This window comes from Colias eurytheme, chromosome 11, assembly GCF_061535395.1.
Source record: "Colias eurytheme isolate Ceu_HAF_F1 chromosome 11, ilColEury1 Martin Lab GWU primary, whole genome shotgun sequence".
Taxonomy (NCBI): Eukaryota; Metazoa; Arthropoda; class Insecta; order Lepidoptera; family Pieridae; genus Colias; species Colias eurytheme.
In genome coordinates this window covers 3,391,490-3,411,414 of record NC_142990.1, presented here as the reverse complement: position 1 = coordinate 3,411,414, position 19,925 = coordinate 3,391,490, and the positions used below count along the sequence as shown (strand labels likewise).

Genomic DNA, 19,925 nt, shown 5'->3' with positions numbered 1-19,925 from the left:
AACATGTCTCTTACTTCTAAATAATGATAAACTTAGGTAACATTTGGTTTATTAAATAAATATATTACACATGTATTAAATTAACAGAAAACACAGAATCTTTACGCTAATTGCTTGAAAAAAAAACTAAAATTTCCATAATCCACTCGGATTTATCTCTCTAAAATATTTCGATGTAGCAGTTGTTCTTGGGATCTTTTGATCTTTGCTTGAATATCAAAGATGTTTTCTACACGATGTGAAGTTCTTAAAATATTGTTCTTACAAATGAATTCTCTTTTAGGTGTCAGTTTAGAAAGTTGAAGCAAAAAACAATATTAGTCATAGATATACAATTTAATAAAATCATTATTTTCCGAAGAGAATGCAGCTCTAATGCTATAGACTACGAGATGTGCAACTACTTATAAAATATTATTGCGTATTCTAACAATAGGTAACCACTAATACAAATTGAAACTACTAAAAGAATTTTCGCAAAGTTTTGTTTGATATCGATGTATTAACAAATACAAAAAAATATTTCACAACTTTGTTGAGATCCATTTAAAGTATAAAATGATAATATGTTAATAACAATGTATCCTAAAGTTGAAATCAATATACCTACAGGGTGTCCCGCCGTCGGTATTCTAAGCTCAATGGAGGTTATAGTTTTGCATACGCTGAGTACGTAAAATATACTTATAAAATTCCAGATGCATTTTTTTTCAGATGAATTTCTAAAATTTGTGTACACCCCTGTGTGTACACTGTACATGTTCACGTTCGCGGAGCACACAGTGTTTGCAAACCACGGCGAACCTAAGTGGATACCCGGCTTAACAAGCAACCCGCCCAACTTTGCCACCAGCACGTGAGCTATCGTTTAATATTATGTTTTCATAGACAGAATGCTCACATTAGAGAAGTGATATATGCCGGCTGCGCGAAACTAGATAACAAAACATGAATTTTAAGGAAAAATTTAGAAACAATTTTTGGCGTTATTTTGTTGTTTAAGTATTTTTTACGTGATCAGTGTGTATGCAAGACTACAAGTCTCTTCGCGCTTAGTATACCGATAGTGGGACACCCTGTATATGTAACAAACAAACACATTAAATTTTCAAAAAGTCGATGTAACTAGAGTCAACCCATATCAAACAAATATTTAATACAAAAACTTTTATACAGAAATAGAAGATAATATCTTATTATTATTAATTATTAATAAAATATAAATTCAATATAATGTATGGAATATTACATAAAAGTTAAAACTTCCTCGTCAACAGTTACTCGGTTTCCAAACAAGTTTGAATACATTAAAAATTAAATCAATATGGAATTCATGTGATTTCATCATTAACACAATAATAATTATAATAAAAAATATACCTAATTAAAACTTTACAACGTAATTTATAGTAACGTAAAAAGAAGACTTGTTCTATGTAAGATAAAGTACTTACAACGAAAAAAATTACTCAAGACTGTTTCTAAGGCCGCGTTTCCATCTGCAAGAAAACTTCCGCAAGAAATGTCCGACAGTCTGTCTGACAGCAGCTTGCAAGTCTACTTGCAGGTGGTAACGCGGTCTTGGACTTGCAAGCTGCTGTCAGACAGGCTGTCGGACATTTCTTGCGGAAGTTTTCTTGCAGATGGAAACGCGGCCTTAGAACATGTTATGATAGTTCTCTTCAATTTTTTAAATATTTAAAAACATCAAACAAAGAGGGAATTAAATGATATGAATCAGGACTTTAATAAACTGAAAAACTTTATGGGGATTTATGTCTATAATTAATAGCTACGTGTTTTGTAAATAGTAGATAATAACTTTGAGTAACGTATATACGGTATAACTGAATTAAAAAAAAATTGGTTTTTATTTATAAAATGGAAATAAATTTATTCATTTTGGGTGATAATTCGTCATAACTAAAAAAATGCGTCATAAAAAACAAACTAAGAAATAATTATTGTAATTATTTATCATAAGCTTACTGTTAACACTCCAATCAACAAATGTTGTTGATCTAGCACTTCCAACAACATTTGTTCATCCTTTAAATCATTTCGACTTTCACAACAAATGGTTATATTTAGGCTAATCCAATCTAGGTTATGAATTAATGTCCCCAGGTTTTCAAGCAACCCTTGAGGGAAACGAGAAAAACAATTGCCAGTCTAACAAGTTTAATTTTTATAAATGATTTGTTTATGCCCATAATTATTATGTTTATAAATCCAAATTTATTGTTTATCTGTAAAAACATCCAAATATGTTAACCCAAACTTTGTGTTTCTAGTTTTATTTAATGTTTTATGTGAAGACGTTTAATTCCTACAACACGTGTAAAAGGTAAGTACATAGAATAAGTACACTAGACCATCACTAGAGTATAAGTTATTTTACTTATGTTAGGGTAACTTGCTTTGATACTTACTTAGAAGTCTTAACAAGGGATCACAGTTTGGAAAACTAGTTCGATATAAGAAGGGTTAACTAACGTAGCGCTTATTATTTAATATTTATTTGAAATTAAAAGTTATAGCGAAATGCTTGAAATGCAATATCTACGGGATAGTCACACATATAGTAAAGTAATCATCTATTGAAACATCCCTTACATTATTGGTATATATCGGTGTTTTTAAGAATAAATTAAATATAAAATAACAATAAATACACTTTGAATATAGCACATTACGATTATTCTAAGTTTTATAGTAGATAACATCAACATTCATACTCTAAATAGTAAAAACAAGTTTCTGTAACTTCGTTTTAATGCTTTCATTTGCATTCAATAATAGAAGAAATAATTAAAACAGCACAGACCTAAATTAATGTATTTGATCATTTAGAAACATGTAAAAATGAAGTTAAAGAAACTTGTCCAATATAGAAGCTAGAACTATAAGATCACATTGCAGAGGCTTAGGAGGTTAAGAATTACTTTAGGTACCTACTCTATGTTTATTCAACAAACTACGATTAGATACATTTAGCCCGTAAGCTCTGAGATAAGTGCGATTAAAAACAATTGAAAATATACCACAGTAATTATCAACGTATTTTCAAATAATACTAAAGTTGTACTATAAAAGTAAATAACGATTAAAATTCGTTTAACTTATCTAAACAAAATATAATATTAAATACGTTGAGACCAGCTCAAAAAATAAGCTTATTAGGTACCAAATAAATTAAAAATGTTTCGTATGTTGTTTTACTCCACCATATGTTCTGCAATAGAAGAGTTGGAATTATAATTTGTACATAAATCAAAGCAATAGTTAGATGGATTAAGCTTGTTAATTAACCTTTATAGAGGGAGATACTTGGAATTCCCTTTTCACAGAAGCTTTGGAAATAGTACAAGTGCGAAGCGACGCAATATTATATTTTCATGTAATATTTTATAAGTACACCAGGACAGAAGCTTATACTGCTTTGAACCTACTATTTATTTTTGAGAATTTATAAAATCTTCTAGTACAGATAAGTTATTTTTAGATGTCATTGTGTAGTGAAGTAGCACTAGAAGTATCAATACGAAATTAATACTGAAAGACCTTTACTAATTATTTCGTAAGATTTGTAAACAACTTATAGTAACTAGGTATGAATTAAATTTATCCCTCATTAAGTTAATTTCCAATGTAAAGCCTAGTATTAATAATTTTAATATTATTTTAGTCAAATAATAATATTGGGGATAAAAATTATTGATTTCTCTATTTTGATATTCTCTATTATCTCAGCTCTATTATAGATTTTTCACATTGTCTGAATGAATATTACAAAGAAAAATATACCACAAGCTACATATTTTTTTGTATGATTGAAATGAGAAAATTCACCACAATTATAAGTACATAAATCGATTTTAATTGCCGTAAACGATAAAGACCTTCTCGTTTTGTGTGGGAGTGGCGTGGGACTCATATCTAAGTACCTACGTCTCATTACGGAACATTTTATTGACATCTTTTTGTGCTAAATTTAACATAATTATAGCATCGGTTTATATTCGATGGTAAAGAATTTGCCTTTCAGTGTAGCGTAACCACGTTAAGAGCTGATAAACTAAGTCTATATTATGTCAACAATTTAAATACATTTTAACGGTTTTCAAATGCGATTTATTTATTATATCAAATTCCCGATATTGCAAACTCTTTATAGCAAGCTTAGATATCCTTTATCTTGCCCTTTATTTTAATTTTGCTTTGACTTCATTCAGACAAAACCTTTACAAATTACCTCTACCTACATTTACACAAAAATCCATTTATTTAATGTAGTGTACGTATAGCCTTACCTTGCTCCTCAACAGGAGTGTGCTCTTCATCAGACGAGTCAAGCCGCTCGATCAGAGAGCTCTGTTTGGATAGCGACTAGAAAAGGAACGATATTATAATATTATGTTCTACACTACACGAGTCTATAAAAATAATAATAAAATAATTAATATATAAAAAACACGCTTAAATTCATGAAATTATTGTATTGCACAAAACTTTAATTACATCTTTTTTAATTGACATATTTGATTCAAACTTTGTAAAACTCTGTACAACTTATAAAAGATCGGAAGCAATAATTTGACAATATATTCAATGTGTGTTCGAATAAATCATGTTACATAACATTTTAATACTTTTTAATAGCTCAACTATTTAGGTAATATGCAAAAAGACAGGTGCTGTGAACAATTTTAAATGAGCAGATGTTAGAAAGCTTTATAATATCAACACTAAAAAAATACCGGCTAAATTGAAAACCTCCTCCTTTTTTTGAAGTTTATGTATTTATTAAAAAACACACACACACTAACATTACAGTTTCCCAATATGATAATGGTTTTACATTTCATTGGTTACATTGAAATTAAATATTTAACTTAAAAACTAAAGACATTATTACTTTTTATAGCATATTACAAATAAAGCTACACGCGTGAATTCATCCCAAGTGCAACAAAATATATCCGTTTTGACTGGTTAATTATAACATAACTTATAGAATATAGATATTAGTTTGCTTGCGTCACAAGAATCTTATTATTTAAAAATATTCATTAGTGAGGTCACTATAGACATACTATTTTTTCCTGTTATCTATTATTTGAGAATAATAAAAATAATTATTTAGAAATCAGCGACTATATTATATTAAAATTGCGTCAGTCGTTTATAGATAATAATATTGTAAAGAAATTTTCTGAATATTAACAAAAATTACACACTTTGATCACCGTAAATCCAATATTAATTTTATTATTATATATTTTAGTTTAATAAATACAATTGAAACAGTAGTAGTTTATTGGCTATTTTATGAGATCTAGGGTACACGCGTTTTATAATTTTCATAAAATAAAACTTTAAGTGCACATAAAATAAATAATGTTAAAAATCACCATGTCTGACAAAGAGCGTAGTTTTATAAATATTTATAGAAATTAATTAATCGTAATTTTAATGGCTCAATATTTAACAGCAATATCTGTGAAGTTGAAATTAACCTTTTGACACATTTTTAATTAACGTAATTTCAGTAGGTTTCGAAGCGGTAAGTCTACAAGGATCTATTAAGGAATTAAAGTAATGGATGGCTGTGGGGTCCAAAAATAATATTTCTATACTGTTTCCAGGGCATTAAAAATTTTACGTAATAAATTATTAAAAAAAAATAACTTTCCTAGAAATCAATGAAATCCCAATTATTAGGTATAAATATACCCAAGTTTAAGCCGATGTATTAAGTATGTACATAGTTATAGTACAATAATGGAATAATAAAAGCGAAAATAAGCAAATATTACGTGTTGGAAAAAATAGTTTAGGATTATGTGAAAATAATATCGTTAGGCAAATTGTATTTTGAATATAATTAGCGTTTGCTTGAATCATGTGTGTGTTCAATGACGGAAAATTTCTGAAAGAGCTTTTTTTTTCTTGAATTTAAGCAATTTATTTACCTAATTATTTTTATGTTTGCCAAATCTATACGTAATAATAAGAGCAGTTTACAAATATTTGAACATTTTGAAGGATAAAAAAAATTAACGAAAGGAAAGAAAAAATACAGGTTGAATAAGAAAAAAATAAAATTTATCGTTCGTCGAAAATCCACATCCCTTAGAGGCATAATATGGAAATTTGTCTAATATGAAATTTCAGTGCGAAAAAACTTCAATATTTTCAATTATAGCTCATAGAAAACAGTCCATTTTGCCTTTACACCTACTAAAAGGGCCCTAGAATATTGTATTATGTATTTTCGTTGTTAAGAATTTAATTCTGTGTAAACTGTGTAAATAGATGTAAGCTGGAAGAGACTATTCTCCACAACACAGGGAATCCTAGTGTGGAGATTAGTGCATTGTACTATCTACAAAATGTTTAAGTAACAATAAAGATTTTTGTATTTTTTTTTTGTAGCTAGGTACTAAATAGAGGCAATAGAACTCATCCAAAATAGATTAAAATATATAATTACCTTGTTGGATCGTCGTCTGGGCGGCGAGATCTTGTTCCAGAGCGCTTCGAGTTGATCGAAGTGCTGCGACTGAGCGAGTGCCGCTTGTTCCGGCCCTAAGCTCACCTGTTTTATTTGTAATGTTACTTATTTATATTTTTGGAGATAAATATACAATATTACTAGCGAACCCGGCGAACTCCGTTTCGCCACTTTATGTTTAAATACCAAACGAAATTTTACATAAGGCGCTGTATGTGAAAAAAGATTTTCCCGGTTTTCCCGCTTTTCTGTTGAAATGTTTCCTGAATATTCTTTGCTACAAACCTGAGATGCCAGAGACCTTTCCAACGAATGCAAATCCGTGGAAATCAGTTCGTGCGTTCTGGAGTTATAGCGTCAGGAAGGAAAACCCGACAAACAAACATAATATTATATTTTTATTATATACTTAATATTATGTTTGTTGTAATCTTGTGTAAACATTTGTTATTGTAACATTTGCATAAAAATAATTTTCTTGTATTAAACGTCTTTTAGTACCTACTAAATATGGATTTGTAGTTTTTGCGTCAACATTTCTTTTGTATCTCGGTGAATACACACAAAGTAGTTACAAGTTGTTACACAAATAAACATCTTTGAATTTGAATTTTATTCTATGAAAACTACATCCAGCAGCATATTTAAGCATGCTTTAAATTTCAATAATTACTTTCATACTTTACTTACTTACTTTACTTTACTTTTACATATTATGTTTGAACATAACAACCCGTGAAAATTGAAAAATCTTTAAGACATGTATAATGAATAATCATCATTAATTTATAATCATCATTAAATTCAACTGTATCAAATTTACAGCAGCATTCACAATAAACATACCTGCGATCCAAGATCCTTCGCCTTCGCTTCCTGTATTTTAGATATTTCCTCCATCGAAGCTGATACGGAGAATCTATAAACAAAATTTCTTCTAGAATCCTACTCAAACTCAAACATTTATTTATTCAATTAGACTTCTTCTAGAAGCACTTTTAAATCGTCTTTACATTTTTTAAATTTACCACCGATTCGGAAGGCAGTATCTATGGAGAAGAACCGGGAAGAAACTCCATAGTTGCTCTTTTAAAATCATGTCCATATACAATATAATTTTACATTACATGTCATTTACATCTAACTACATAATATATATTATCTTAATATGCCAAAGAACTGTCCTGTGGTTTACTACTAATTACTACTAATATTATAAATGCGAAAGTTTGTGAGGATAGATGTGTAATGTGTATGTGTATGTTTGTTACTCTTTCACGCAAATACTACTGAACCGATTGCAATGAAATTTAGCACACATATAGAGAGTAACTTGGATTAACACATAATATAGGTTTTTGTTAGTAAATCCCACGAGAACGGGAACTACGCGGGTTTTTCTTTGAAAACGCGGGCGAAGCCGCGGGCGGAAAGCTAGTGTTCTATAACTATCACAGAACCTACAAACAAAATAACTTATAGAATGTTCAATAATTTTCCAAACAACATCAAACTATTCCTGAAATAGCCTGCGTAATTGATCCGCGAAAGTTGTAGTGCCAATGACCGACTACTTGAAAGAAAGGTCAACGAAAATAGCTTGGTTTAACTTATGCATTTGATGTTTGCGGGACGTGTAATGGGAAATTTAATTTTTATAAAACGAATTTATATTTAAAATATTGAATAATTCAATATTTAAGATATTTTTTGTATCATCATTCAAGGAAACATTCAATTTAAAGCCGTGCTTACAAGTCCACGTAGCGTTTCATTTCAAAATACATAACTAGGTATTTGCTTAATATTACCTATCTTATATTCGATTCATATTATGTTTCAAATGTGTACGCAATATACTTTTATATAATATTTTATATCTATACATAGGTTTAAAATGTCTGAGCAAAAATTAATGCAAAAAATTAACAATCTGTTCCCAAAAGATAACTTTTTAGCCGACCACTCTCATCTCACGTGAGTATGCATTTTAAATAAATTAAACTCGTATATTAGAAGCCTTCCATCTACTAATTTTGTTATCAAATGGAAAATATGATAATATATGAGACATTTTCATTAGCTTGTTTGAATTTTAAAAATCTTAATTACAGAATGGAAAATGAGGAAATGCGGCTCATCCCCTTTTAGGCTTAGAACTTATTTATTTATAATATCTGCCAATATTGAACCTATACCACACCCCGGACACTCCATACAAAATTATCGTTTTGACAGTCACACTGTAGAGACTGCAAATGTGTGTGTTAACGCTTTATGGTTGGCACATTTGTGACTAGCATAAAAAAAAATTCGCGTTTTTCTGATGAAATACATCCGTAAACAGCACAATATCTAACCATTTTCTACGAAAAACCATAATCACAAATCCAAAATAATAAAATTACTTTAAGTCAATTTGATTAATGTTGTCAATCTTCGTTGCGTATCGTCGTCCTTGCAGAAAAATGTGGACCATTTTAATCACGATCGTGCGGGGTGAGGTAAGTGTTTAAATTTGGCGGGAGGCGGAGAGTGTCCGTTCTGTAGCGTTTAGCTACTATTATGTATTCTGTGCCTATACCTAGTTTTATATCGACGATATCCTGCTCTCTCTATAGATTAACCGTTTATCAGGGCTAGTCTGCAATTAACCCGAGATGAAAATGAAAAATAAAATGAAGCCGATCAATTCCTACCGAGAATTCAGTTTTCCGCTAGTGCAACTTTTTAGTCGTTCGTAATCACTTTAATTTTAGAGACTTTTCTATCTATTACAAAAATAAATAAAACAAATTTATCTCAATTCGATATATTATTTAATCTGCACTTTAATTTTAGAGATATTCTACCAAATACAAAAAAAAAAACATATTCTCTTTAAAATATATTCGTATAAATTTGTTTCTATATCCACGATCAGTAAGACATATTGTATTTCCCTATATCTCCGTATCCTGCAATCTCATCCTACACAATTTCCTTATTACATGCGGATGCTAATACGAATCGTTTGACGTTTATTACCGGACTATTGCACGCCTCATAAGCGAAGCGTTGAGGTGGGTACTACTGTCACTTCGCGCAAAACATCTGATTTTTCAAACTTAAAATGTCTTTATGTATCATACATTGCACTTGTAAGATAATACATACACACACATATTAAGAAAAAACACTATTTTTAACGTTCATGATATTTTTGATGTCATTTTTGTTATTTAAACTAGTTAAAAAACAGTTTAAAAAAGTTCTGTCTTGGACGTCCGTGTGTCTGTATGTGCGGATCCTTTTTCTTGTTAACACGATAGCGACCGAAATACTTTACTAATCGAGTCTTTTTTTTTCTCTTACGCTTGAGTATGCTCAGGAATAGAACCCTTTCATTTTTCAGGGTCTGATTCGATGTGGTTTAATTGTTATTAAATAAACAAAAATAATAATTAATAAATATTTATTAAAAAAAAATTATGAGGCGTGCACTTTTGGATTTTCCAAATTATTTACAATTTATTTCTAAGTAATTTTAGTATTATAAATTCGTGTTATTTGTTCGTGATTCGTGACTAATTGTGCTCATAATTTTTTGAACAATCCTATAGTAACAGTTTTTTGGACGACATTTTTTAATTCAATTAAAGATGAGATTATTGCTGGACAAAAAGGATACAAATAAGAGAAGATGGCAGACTTACGATGCCTAAATACATTGGCATCTTCTAAAATCTAAATATTTCAGTCACTATCCATTAGTTGATTATTTTGTATATATGTTTTATGATAAAATGAAACTAATAATAAGTATCTCACCTCCGTTTGAGTCGTTCATCAACTTGCGCCATCATAGCAGCCGATGTAAGATGCGCGTATTTCTTCTGCCAAGTGTAAGTGTCCAGAGATACTTCTTTCTTGAGCAATCTTCGCATTGGCCGCTTTGGAGCTAGCGGACGAAGTTCTGTTGAAAGGATATATTGAAATTATTATATCCTAATCTATTATTTAACATTTGAACAGATAATATTTTCAACAAAATATAGAAAAAGATTATAAAAATATGGAGAAATGTATAACTGATATAAATAACACAAGAAAATGTTTATAAACTCTCTTTAAAATTTGTATTCATACATATAATGAAGGTATTTGAAATAATATCTACGCATTTTCAGGGCATTGTTTACATTTCCCTGGATGGTTTATTTACAATAGCTCTCAAACGCTCGACATATCAAAACAAACAAGTATTCCATATAGAAACAAATAACAAAACATTTAATAAATCCCCTTCATTAATGCTGAAAAGCCTTAAACAATGGCTTGTTTTCCAAAAACGTACTGCATCGCAACCGCTCAAACATTTTGTGGTATAGAACAATTTACGCGGTCTCGCATACCAGACCACATTAACCCGCCTGCTATAACTATGGGACTCATTTGGCTTGACGACAATAAGCCGGTAATTGGAACAATACATTTTCACGTCATTAATCGATTTACTGTTGACATTTGCTTTTTCGCTTACCGTAAAATAAATATTTTTTTTTAACTTCTTCTTTTATCTTTGTAACAAAAGTTTATTATATTCGTTTTTACTCCATTGGGATTTGTGTACCTAATGCATTATGGTCCAGTATCATGATAAGTAAAGATACAAAGAAGAATATTCCTGAGGGAATCATATTTTCCGATTCAGATCTATTGTTTTAGGATACAATGCATCGATCGTGTTTCTGTGAATTATTGAGAGCGATCAGACATGCGGATATAAAAGTATAGATTCCTTTTATAAATGTTATAAAAAGGATATTTCTGAGAAACAAGTAATAGACTACAGGCCCATGTTGAAAAAATTATGGGTCATTTGACCCACCACCTGACCTATCTAGAATGATATAAGAGCATAAAATAATAAGATTCAGCACTATGACGTCACTCGTAAGCTGTCCACCTGAGTGCAGATGAGAATTCGAAAGTTCAGGTAGAGATTTTCTCCCCTTGTCTCCATGATTTTTGTACGGCGTTGCGGAATAATGGCTTAAAAGCAGTATAGAAATAGTATGACACAGATGCCGTACAAAAATGGTGGTCCACAAAGTCGGAATTTATTTTTATTTTTCGACAGTTGCCGGGGTAAATTTGGTCATTTGATTTTGTACGGCATCTGTGTCATACTATTTCTATACTACTTTTAATCAATTATTTCGCAACGCCGTACAAAAATCATGGAGACAAGGGGAGAAAATCTCTACCTGAACCTTCGAATTCTCATCTGCACTTAGGTGGACAGCTTACAAGTGACGTCATAGTGCTGAATTTTATTATTTTATGCTCTTATATCGTTCTAGATAGGTCACCTGGTGGGTCAAATGACCCATAATTTTTTCAACACGGGCCTGTAGTCTATAATTTTATGAATATAAATTGGAAAAAGGTAGACGTTAGGTTCATATTGCTTTATTTACTAAATATAGATCACATGTGCTTTCTCGAAGAGTTCATTAAAAATTGTGTCATGATTTTCAATCTACCAGCATGTTTATTTATTTATTTATTTATTTATGCTTTATTGTACATACATACCAGGGCAAACAAACTTAGACTATAATTTTATACAATAATAACACACGGGCACATATGCACGAAAAGGCGGCCTTATTGCTCAAGAGCAATCTCTTCCAGGCAACCCTGATTGTAAGGAATGTATGTATGTTGTAGGGTTTCGATAAAATATTATGATATTTAAATGGGTTCCGAGAAAATCAATAAGCTGCGTTTAAAATGAACTTAAAATATATAATCAAATTCTATTGAATAGATGGAATCTGAAGACGGAGCAAATTGCACTCACGGAACTTTCTAATGAAGCGCAGTGGAATATTGATGTTGAATTTGCTGCCACTTTATAAAGTAACTTCCATACGGGTTTCGCTCGAATTATGATAAAAGATGGGAAAATTGGACTTAATAAATGTACTGTGATATTTATAAAGTAATTCATGCAACAGTGTTAACCAAATTCTTTAGAAACGACTAGGAGGACGACTTGATGGATCGACGACTGTTTTATGATTTTTATGTAGTAGACCCTATATGGTACAGCTCTTAGAATTATAGGTCGTAAACTATTTTTAATGTCCCTAACGCAATTAGGGTGTCCTGGCACAACAAAATTTGTCAGCTAGTATACTATATTTTAAATTTATTCGATTTTACGTAACCGAATGAAGAAAAAAAAATGTTATTTTCTGTTTTACAGTTAGAGCGGAATATAGCGTGTGCGAAAATTCCGGTTAACCTTTCCAATCATCGTGTATGACATGCGATGGAATCGAGTTAATACGATTTTCATTCGAACCCCGACGATATTGGATCTATAGCGTATAAAAACTGCATTTTATTTGGTATTCCATTTAAATTAAAGGCTTGTAAATTGGCACTATTGTTGTGTCTAAGATAATATTATGTTTAGTTATGTACCTAAATCATTTATTATTAGAAATATGCAAATTACTAGTCGCATTTTCCGACCCCTGTTGTAACAGGCTCAAAACAAAAAAAATAAATAATATAGCCATTTTCCTGCAGGAATAATGTAGCATCGCTTTTCTAGTGTTTGCAAAACATACAAACAATATAATAGTTTATAAAATATATCATAATTGGTGTACAATAAAGAATTTTTCATTCATTCATTCATTCAAACAAACATCAATAAGTACATACCATCAACGTCCTTAGTGGGCGCAGCGTAAGTCGGTATCTTGACGTATGTGGCCGGCGTGTTGTGCAAACAGATTATCGGCAGACAACCTGTTGGATATTATTGTTCAATAGCTTTGGAAATTTGTAGATTTATTAGTATATGGATAAATGAGAAATTTTATATATCTTCGAAAAATAAAGGTCTGATGAAAATATTAAGATTTTCGAGCTCATTAAGTAACTGATTGTTCATTGTAAGGCAAAAGTGATTGTGTGAACAAATTGATATTAGTATTTTTTCTGAAATTTCTTAATGCCGCTTGTACCGGATTAACTTCCGTGTTAATCCGGGACACATGCCTTGGTTAAGATATAAGCTAAATTTTAAGCGCATATTATTCTGTTATTTAATGATAAAATAAAAATTGAAATCAGTTCACTTCTTGATTTAATTCTAATGAGAGCACTTTGAGTTTATTCGCAACAAACTTAAAAAAATATATTTCCTCTCTTCAACATTACTTCCGACAAAATATACTTAATATTAAACATCCATCAAATCATCCATACATCTAATTAAAAAAAGACGGGTTGCACTCCGGGAGTGCCGGCAGAAGTGAAAACTTGAGCATGTTTGATATCCATCCGTCTTACGCTTTTTCGATCAGGTCACGTGTCCTGACGCGAGTTTAAGATTTTATACCCATTACAGAAAAAGTGCTCAACGCCGCTAAAGAAGTTTTCACTTCAACAACCCCATCAATTATCCAATCTCACCTCGATCCAACAAATGCACCACAATTCTCGAACAGTCGCTGGTGATCTGCAGGTCGAGGAGCGGCACGTGCAGCGCGAGTGACGTCAGCGCGAGCCCGCGCTTCGTCTCCCATATTATTAGCGTTTTGTCTTCCGCGCCTGGTAATACAATTAATCCATACAAATATTATAAATGCGAAAGTAACTCTGTCTGTCTGTCTGTTACTCAATCACGCCTTAACTACTGAACCAATTTGCATGAAATTTGGTATAGAGATATTCTGATACCCGAGAAAGGACATAGGCTACTTTTTACCCCGGAAGTAGGATATGTTTTATCCCGGAAATCCCACGGGAACGGGAACTATGCGGGTTTTTCTTTGGCTGCGCGGGCGAAGCTGCGGGTGGAAAGCTAGTTAAAAATAATAACCTAAATAATTCAGAACGTTTATACTTGGAATATTGGTTTGACAAAAGAAATATTTATCACGATGATGAAAGGTCAAGTAGACAGAAGTAGCATCGTATGACGTCAAAATTGATTTATTATTAAGTTACATCGAAATATATTATATTAAAATAAAATAATATATTTATCAAAATACTTAAACAACCTATTCAATGTACAGTTTGTGCAATGCAGTTTACCCCCAAACAAAATTTTCATCCCTAAATCGTAGCCAATGCTTAACCAAGGCTTCCGCTATGCTTTATACTAATAATATTATACATGGATTGCAAAATGACATTATGATCCAATTGCTTCCTACAATATCAGTCTCTTTATCGACCAACTAACTTACATCGAAATGTAATTATTACACTGGACAATGTAGTAATTACGCTTAGCTCAGTCGGGATGTGCTTTATAGTCCATCCCATAACCACAAGATGGCTAGAGATGCTTGAATAATTGACCCGTTTACTGCTTTGCTATGCAATGTTACCCAGAGCGTAATATGTGAATTAGTTCTCACTTCTGAGTATTTCCATTTCACACTAATGTTTACAGTTGTAAGTCGTACGCAACGTACTGTATCTTAATCGAAATGAGAGTGCTAGAATATTCTAGAAATTTAAGATTATTTTATTTATGGATTCGGTATAATTGATCGACTATTATATTGAACCCAGATTTCCAACATTAACTTTTTCTAAAATTTATTACTCAATTATGAGTGTTCTTATGATTAGAAATACTATAGCTAAATGTTTGACGCACAAAAAATATAGTGATGTTAATATGTGATCATGAATTTATTGAAATATAATATACATAGAGTACAAATCCAAATGTGCACAAACAATAGATAAATATTGCGCTTGCTATTGAACTTCAATTAGTAGATCATGAATTTCATTTGACTTGTAAATACGATCCTCATAATAATTAATAAGCATTTAAATTAGAGTTTTAACAACTATAGGCACGATTAATGACTTGGTAAATAAATATTTTGTTCATCGCGACAGTGGAATATTATTATAATTCATATCTTTATGACATAATTAGCACAACAGATTTCTATCAGTTGGTATATGATATAATAAATAATTGGATATACGTTTCATGAAAATAAAATCTTATACAAATATCTCTGTAGTCATAATAATATCTATAAAAGGAAATAAATGAATTGTATGTTATGGTCTATAGAGGCTTATTATATTTTACTACAAATATCTGCTATTGCACATTCTTATAATAATCCTACAACATTATCAAGGATTCTCAAGGGAATTAAATTAACCCTTGATGTAAGGGTCTTAAGTGCTTCTCCGACGTTGAATAGACTGCGAGAAAATTAAATAAATGAGTCCGAGATTCACTGTGAATGAATATTTCCGTCTAGATTTTATCAAAAGAAACTTCCACCTTCTAAATTTAAATATGAATCGTTTAGATATACTTATTAGATATACGATAAAATTTTGTCCGGAATTTGGTAAAAATATATGGGAATTTTTAATATGAACAGGAAAGAAAACATTATTTATCGACGTAGATTTATTGCATATGAGTGGCGTGACAGGGGTATAATTTATAACCCCTACTGCTTTATTGCGTATTTACAAGAAATGATTCGTTAAGGAGGGCCATAAAACTAAGGTGAGCTTAGTGGGAATCGTTAATGGCAACATTTTTCTTTCCTTGCAAATATCATTAGGTAGGCTATACTTACGGCCATTATACGTTACTTATGAACTATGACCGAAGTGTAATAATACCTACCTATACATTTCATAAAAAATGTAGCATTCAATATGACTCAAAACCAAAATAGTTAAAAAAGATGTGTAAACTTCATATTTAAATAATCCTTATGCTCCAATTCATAACTAAAATGTCCTTACTTTTGTTTCTATAAATTTTTACTTGATTTAAAAGAGGCGAAGAAAACGTTTTAACTGTTACAGTTCGCAAGAGTTTTAAGAAATAAAAGTTATGAAAGATTTATCGTCTCGTTAACTCAAATTCAGTTTTGTCGCGATATTTTTATTCATTTTTTCTAAAGTTTGAATCGGATTTTTTTGCTTGTTTCGATTTTGAGAGTGGTTGCTAACTAAATTTAATTCAAAATACTTATACTACACAAATTGGTAGATTAAGCTTGAACATTTTTTAGGATATATCTTTAGAGCTAATTCAGGTAATAGGATACTTGCGGATGGTGATAATCCCAATTGACAGAGGTACATTACCTCCAAAAATATATTTATAAAGTTATAACTTAGATTAATTGAATTAGATCGATGCACTTTTAAACCAAATGATCTTTCGAAATGGGACAAAATATTTTTTTAATTATCCTACATTCTACCTACACACAAAATAAAAATTCCTGCATTCAGCCCTAAAAAAATATCTATACCTAACACAACCGCACTTACAACATAAAAGCAAAAATAAACTCACCAGAAACTGCAATAGTTCCATCTCCAGTGACCTTAACACAGGTCACTTTGCCCAAATGCCCTGATAGGAGATGCACATCAGAGCCAGTGTTGATGTCCCAAACAATGAGGTTACAGTCCCACGAACCAGAGACCACTTGGGTCTTGTTCGTGATGGACACAGCTACACAGGTCACTATGTCCGAGTGGCCTACTAGCACCTAAAATGATATTAATACTTAAGTTTTCAGAAGTGGGATAATAATATGTAAGGCTGGCCTAACACTACCCAAATCCCTGTCTGAACTCGTCTTTCAAGATATGATTGCCGGTAGTGCCTCACACATAATTATCAAATCCGGTGTGTGTGTTCCGTATTATCACATAAGGAAATGTATAGATAATCCAAATTCATAATCTAAGCCCGGCTACACACAGCCGGAATGTTCCTCAATTCAGAATCTCAAGGTTGTTAGATTTGTTGAAAGAATTAATGTATTTCAAACTTTTCATAAAAGGACTAAAAAACTTAACCCACAAAAACAGATTTCATGCAAAACAATAAGAATAAATTTTAAACGCTATTTTTGAAGAATATGAGAATTCTGAATAGAATTTGTTACTTTCAGTTATGACTTGAAATCATTTGGATAGTAAAATAAGAAGACAAGAGTAAAGAGGGTAAGTCGTAGATTGCAGGAAAAATGTGAGTGCTTTTCTAGCAAGACAATCTTAACTAAAATGAATAATTGAACGGAGCATATAAATATTTAAGTAGTACGTGTCCGACTTGGGAAATATACTCTGATTTCTAGTAATCTGGATTCATTCGACCAGTTGAAAAGGATTGAGATATCTCCATTTTTCTTGAACAATTCTCGAGAGAGTGCAGTTTATGATCGAAGCAGTGAATTGTCTTTTATAGCACATTAAGGAGTTAAAGTCACTGATGTGTTTTCAAGATTTTTGATGGATTTCCTTCCGTACTGTAGATCTTTGTCAAAAATACAGTATTATAATTAAGTAATAAAAGCAATGACGATACCTGAAAAAAAACATCACTCATTTTATTTGATCGATTTGGTTGAATAACTATTCTTCTGGAAATTGATATTAACCAAGGTGACACCGTACTAACTGAACTTTTGTATGAACTTTCTTTGTCCCCATTTTAAGTCACACCTTTATGAAGTGGTGTGATTTGGCAAAAATTTGTTGGGGCTCATATTTTTCCAGTTGCCATAATAAAGACTTAAAAATGATTTATTATTTAATTTCAGTTCGTCTTCACAAAATTTACTATACCAACACTACTTTTAATAAATCCTTGGCTTCTCTATCTATTAATACTTTATCAAAGAAGCTTCTATAAATTTCACCTTTGTAATCCTATTAATTAATTTTCACGCTGTTCATTGTCGTTGTTCGAACCATTTATGCGGAGGTCTTTACTTAATTTAATTAAATGTATAACGTATTTAATAAATATACAGATTACCCATTTTAGCTTATATTAACAGCAACGTTATACTTTGTTAAGAATTTAAGACATGATTTTCGACATGTATCGTTATTACATTCTACTTTTCTGTAAAAGTTCCATTCTAATCAAACTGTCAGTCTGCTTAAGCTATAATAATTTGACTTTTAAACACATACTCCTCTTCGGGTAGATACTTTTTTAATTTTTATAAACATCATTTATTTACTAAGCAACGTTGTCCATCAATATCTTACCAAACGACTCAATATTAGGATAAGAAAATAAACGAAAAGAAAAAGGAGAATAATAATTTGTAATATTCTGCCAAGAGTCAAGACCCAATCTACTAGCTGTCTCCCTCCGCGAGCGCCCAGACTTTCTGAACACATTACCTGTACAATCCTGAGCCAATAACTCACCTGTGACAACTTGCACCCGTCGAGTTTCCACACCTTCAGCGACATGTCCATAGAGCCCGTGACCACGTGCTGCGAGTCAGCAGTGAGCGCGACACACGTGACGCGCTCCGCGTGGGACACCCCGCGTCGTTCCTCACCACTATCGCCCTCTGCGAGCGCCCAGATACGGACTGAGTTCTCGCCTTCGGATAGCACCTGGATAGAAATTATACTGATACTTAACTGTATACAGTTATGTTTTTGACGTGACAACGTCTTATAATTCGATAGAGCCGGCTGCACGCACGAAAAAACATGACTCATGCGGCGTTACCTCACTCTGAGGCGTTCCATGTAAGGCTTGAAGTGTAAGCGAGAGCGCGGAACGAGCGATAAAGAAGCACAATCGGACGTTGTCACGTTCAACTATCGTCAGTAAACTGACTTTATAGACAACCAATTTTTTAGTTATAAAGATTGCTAGTTCTAAATATATATGTACGAGATATAAGAGTAACAATGTACGAGTTCGATATATATTCCTTTGCAATATACATATGGTAACACTTGTCATTAATGTCGACAAGCATCTACACCGATACCACACCACTACACGGCTAACAGGGTCGGATCCTCGTGCTTTCCAATATTTATCGCATCGCATTAATGTTTTTTATCATAATCTATACATGTATATCAATATCCAAAATACATATAATCTGTGAATTGATTGAACCACTCGAAAAATTATTTCACAAAGCAGGAAGTTAAGCAGGAACTTATCTATACATTTATGGTTTAAGTTGAGTATGTCCAAGATGATAGAGAGCCAGTAAACTGTATAGTCTAAATATTATTCATAACAAAGTCCCGCACTACAACTATATAAACTGCAAGAGCGTAATTTCTACATCTAAATTGAATAACATCAAGAATACGATATCATTAGATTTAATAGTACTCTAGGATGCTATTGAAAATAACGTAAGTACCCTCCAAGAGCATCTTTGCTAGAGAAAACTTTATTGGTATCCAATGTATTGATGGAACTTGCAAAAGAAATCTACTTATTGTTCTCAGAAGTCGATAAAGATATTTGAGAAGCAAATTGTTCCCTGTCTGGGAAAGGGCTTATTATTTCTTTACATCTTCGGGCATCTAGCTATCACGAGAA

At 31.5% G+C, this 19,925-nt stretch overlaps 1 protein-coding gene across 1 annotated transcript in view; it reads right to left on the bottom strand.

Annotated features, from left to right (window-relative positions):
• The window catches only part of LOC149904423 (uncharacterized), a 34,994-nt gene continuing 15,069 nt past the window's right edge, over nt 1-19,925 (bottom strand). The window contains exons 8-16 of the mRNA XM_090107391.1: nt 18,773-18,967; nt 16,893-17,091; nt 13,997-14,134; nt 13,241-13,327; nt 10,328-10,472; nt 7,364-7,436; nt 6,497-6,601; nt 4,314-4,389; nt 1-3,235 (exon numbers count right to left, since the gene is read on the bottom strand). Coding sequence (XP_089963517.1) covers nt 3,219-3,235; nt 4,314-4,389; nt 6,497-6,601; nt 7,364-7,436; nt 10,328-10,472; nt 13,241-13,327; nt 13,997-14,134; nt 16,893-17,091; nt 18,773-18,967 — 1,035 coding nt within the window. The 3' untranslated portion in view covers nt 1-3,218. The remainder of the gene's footprint in view (nt 3,236-4,313; nt 4,390-6,496; nt 6,602-7,363; nt 7,437-10,327; nt 10,473-13,240; nt 13,328-13,996; nt 14,135-16,892; nt 17,092-18,772; nt 18,968-19,925) is intronic.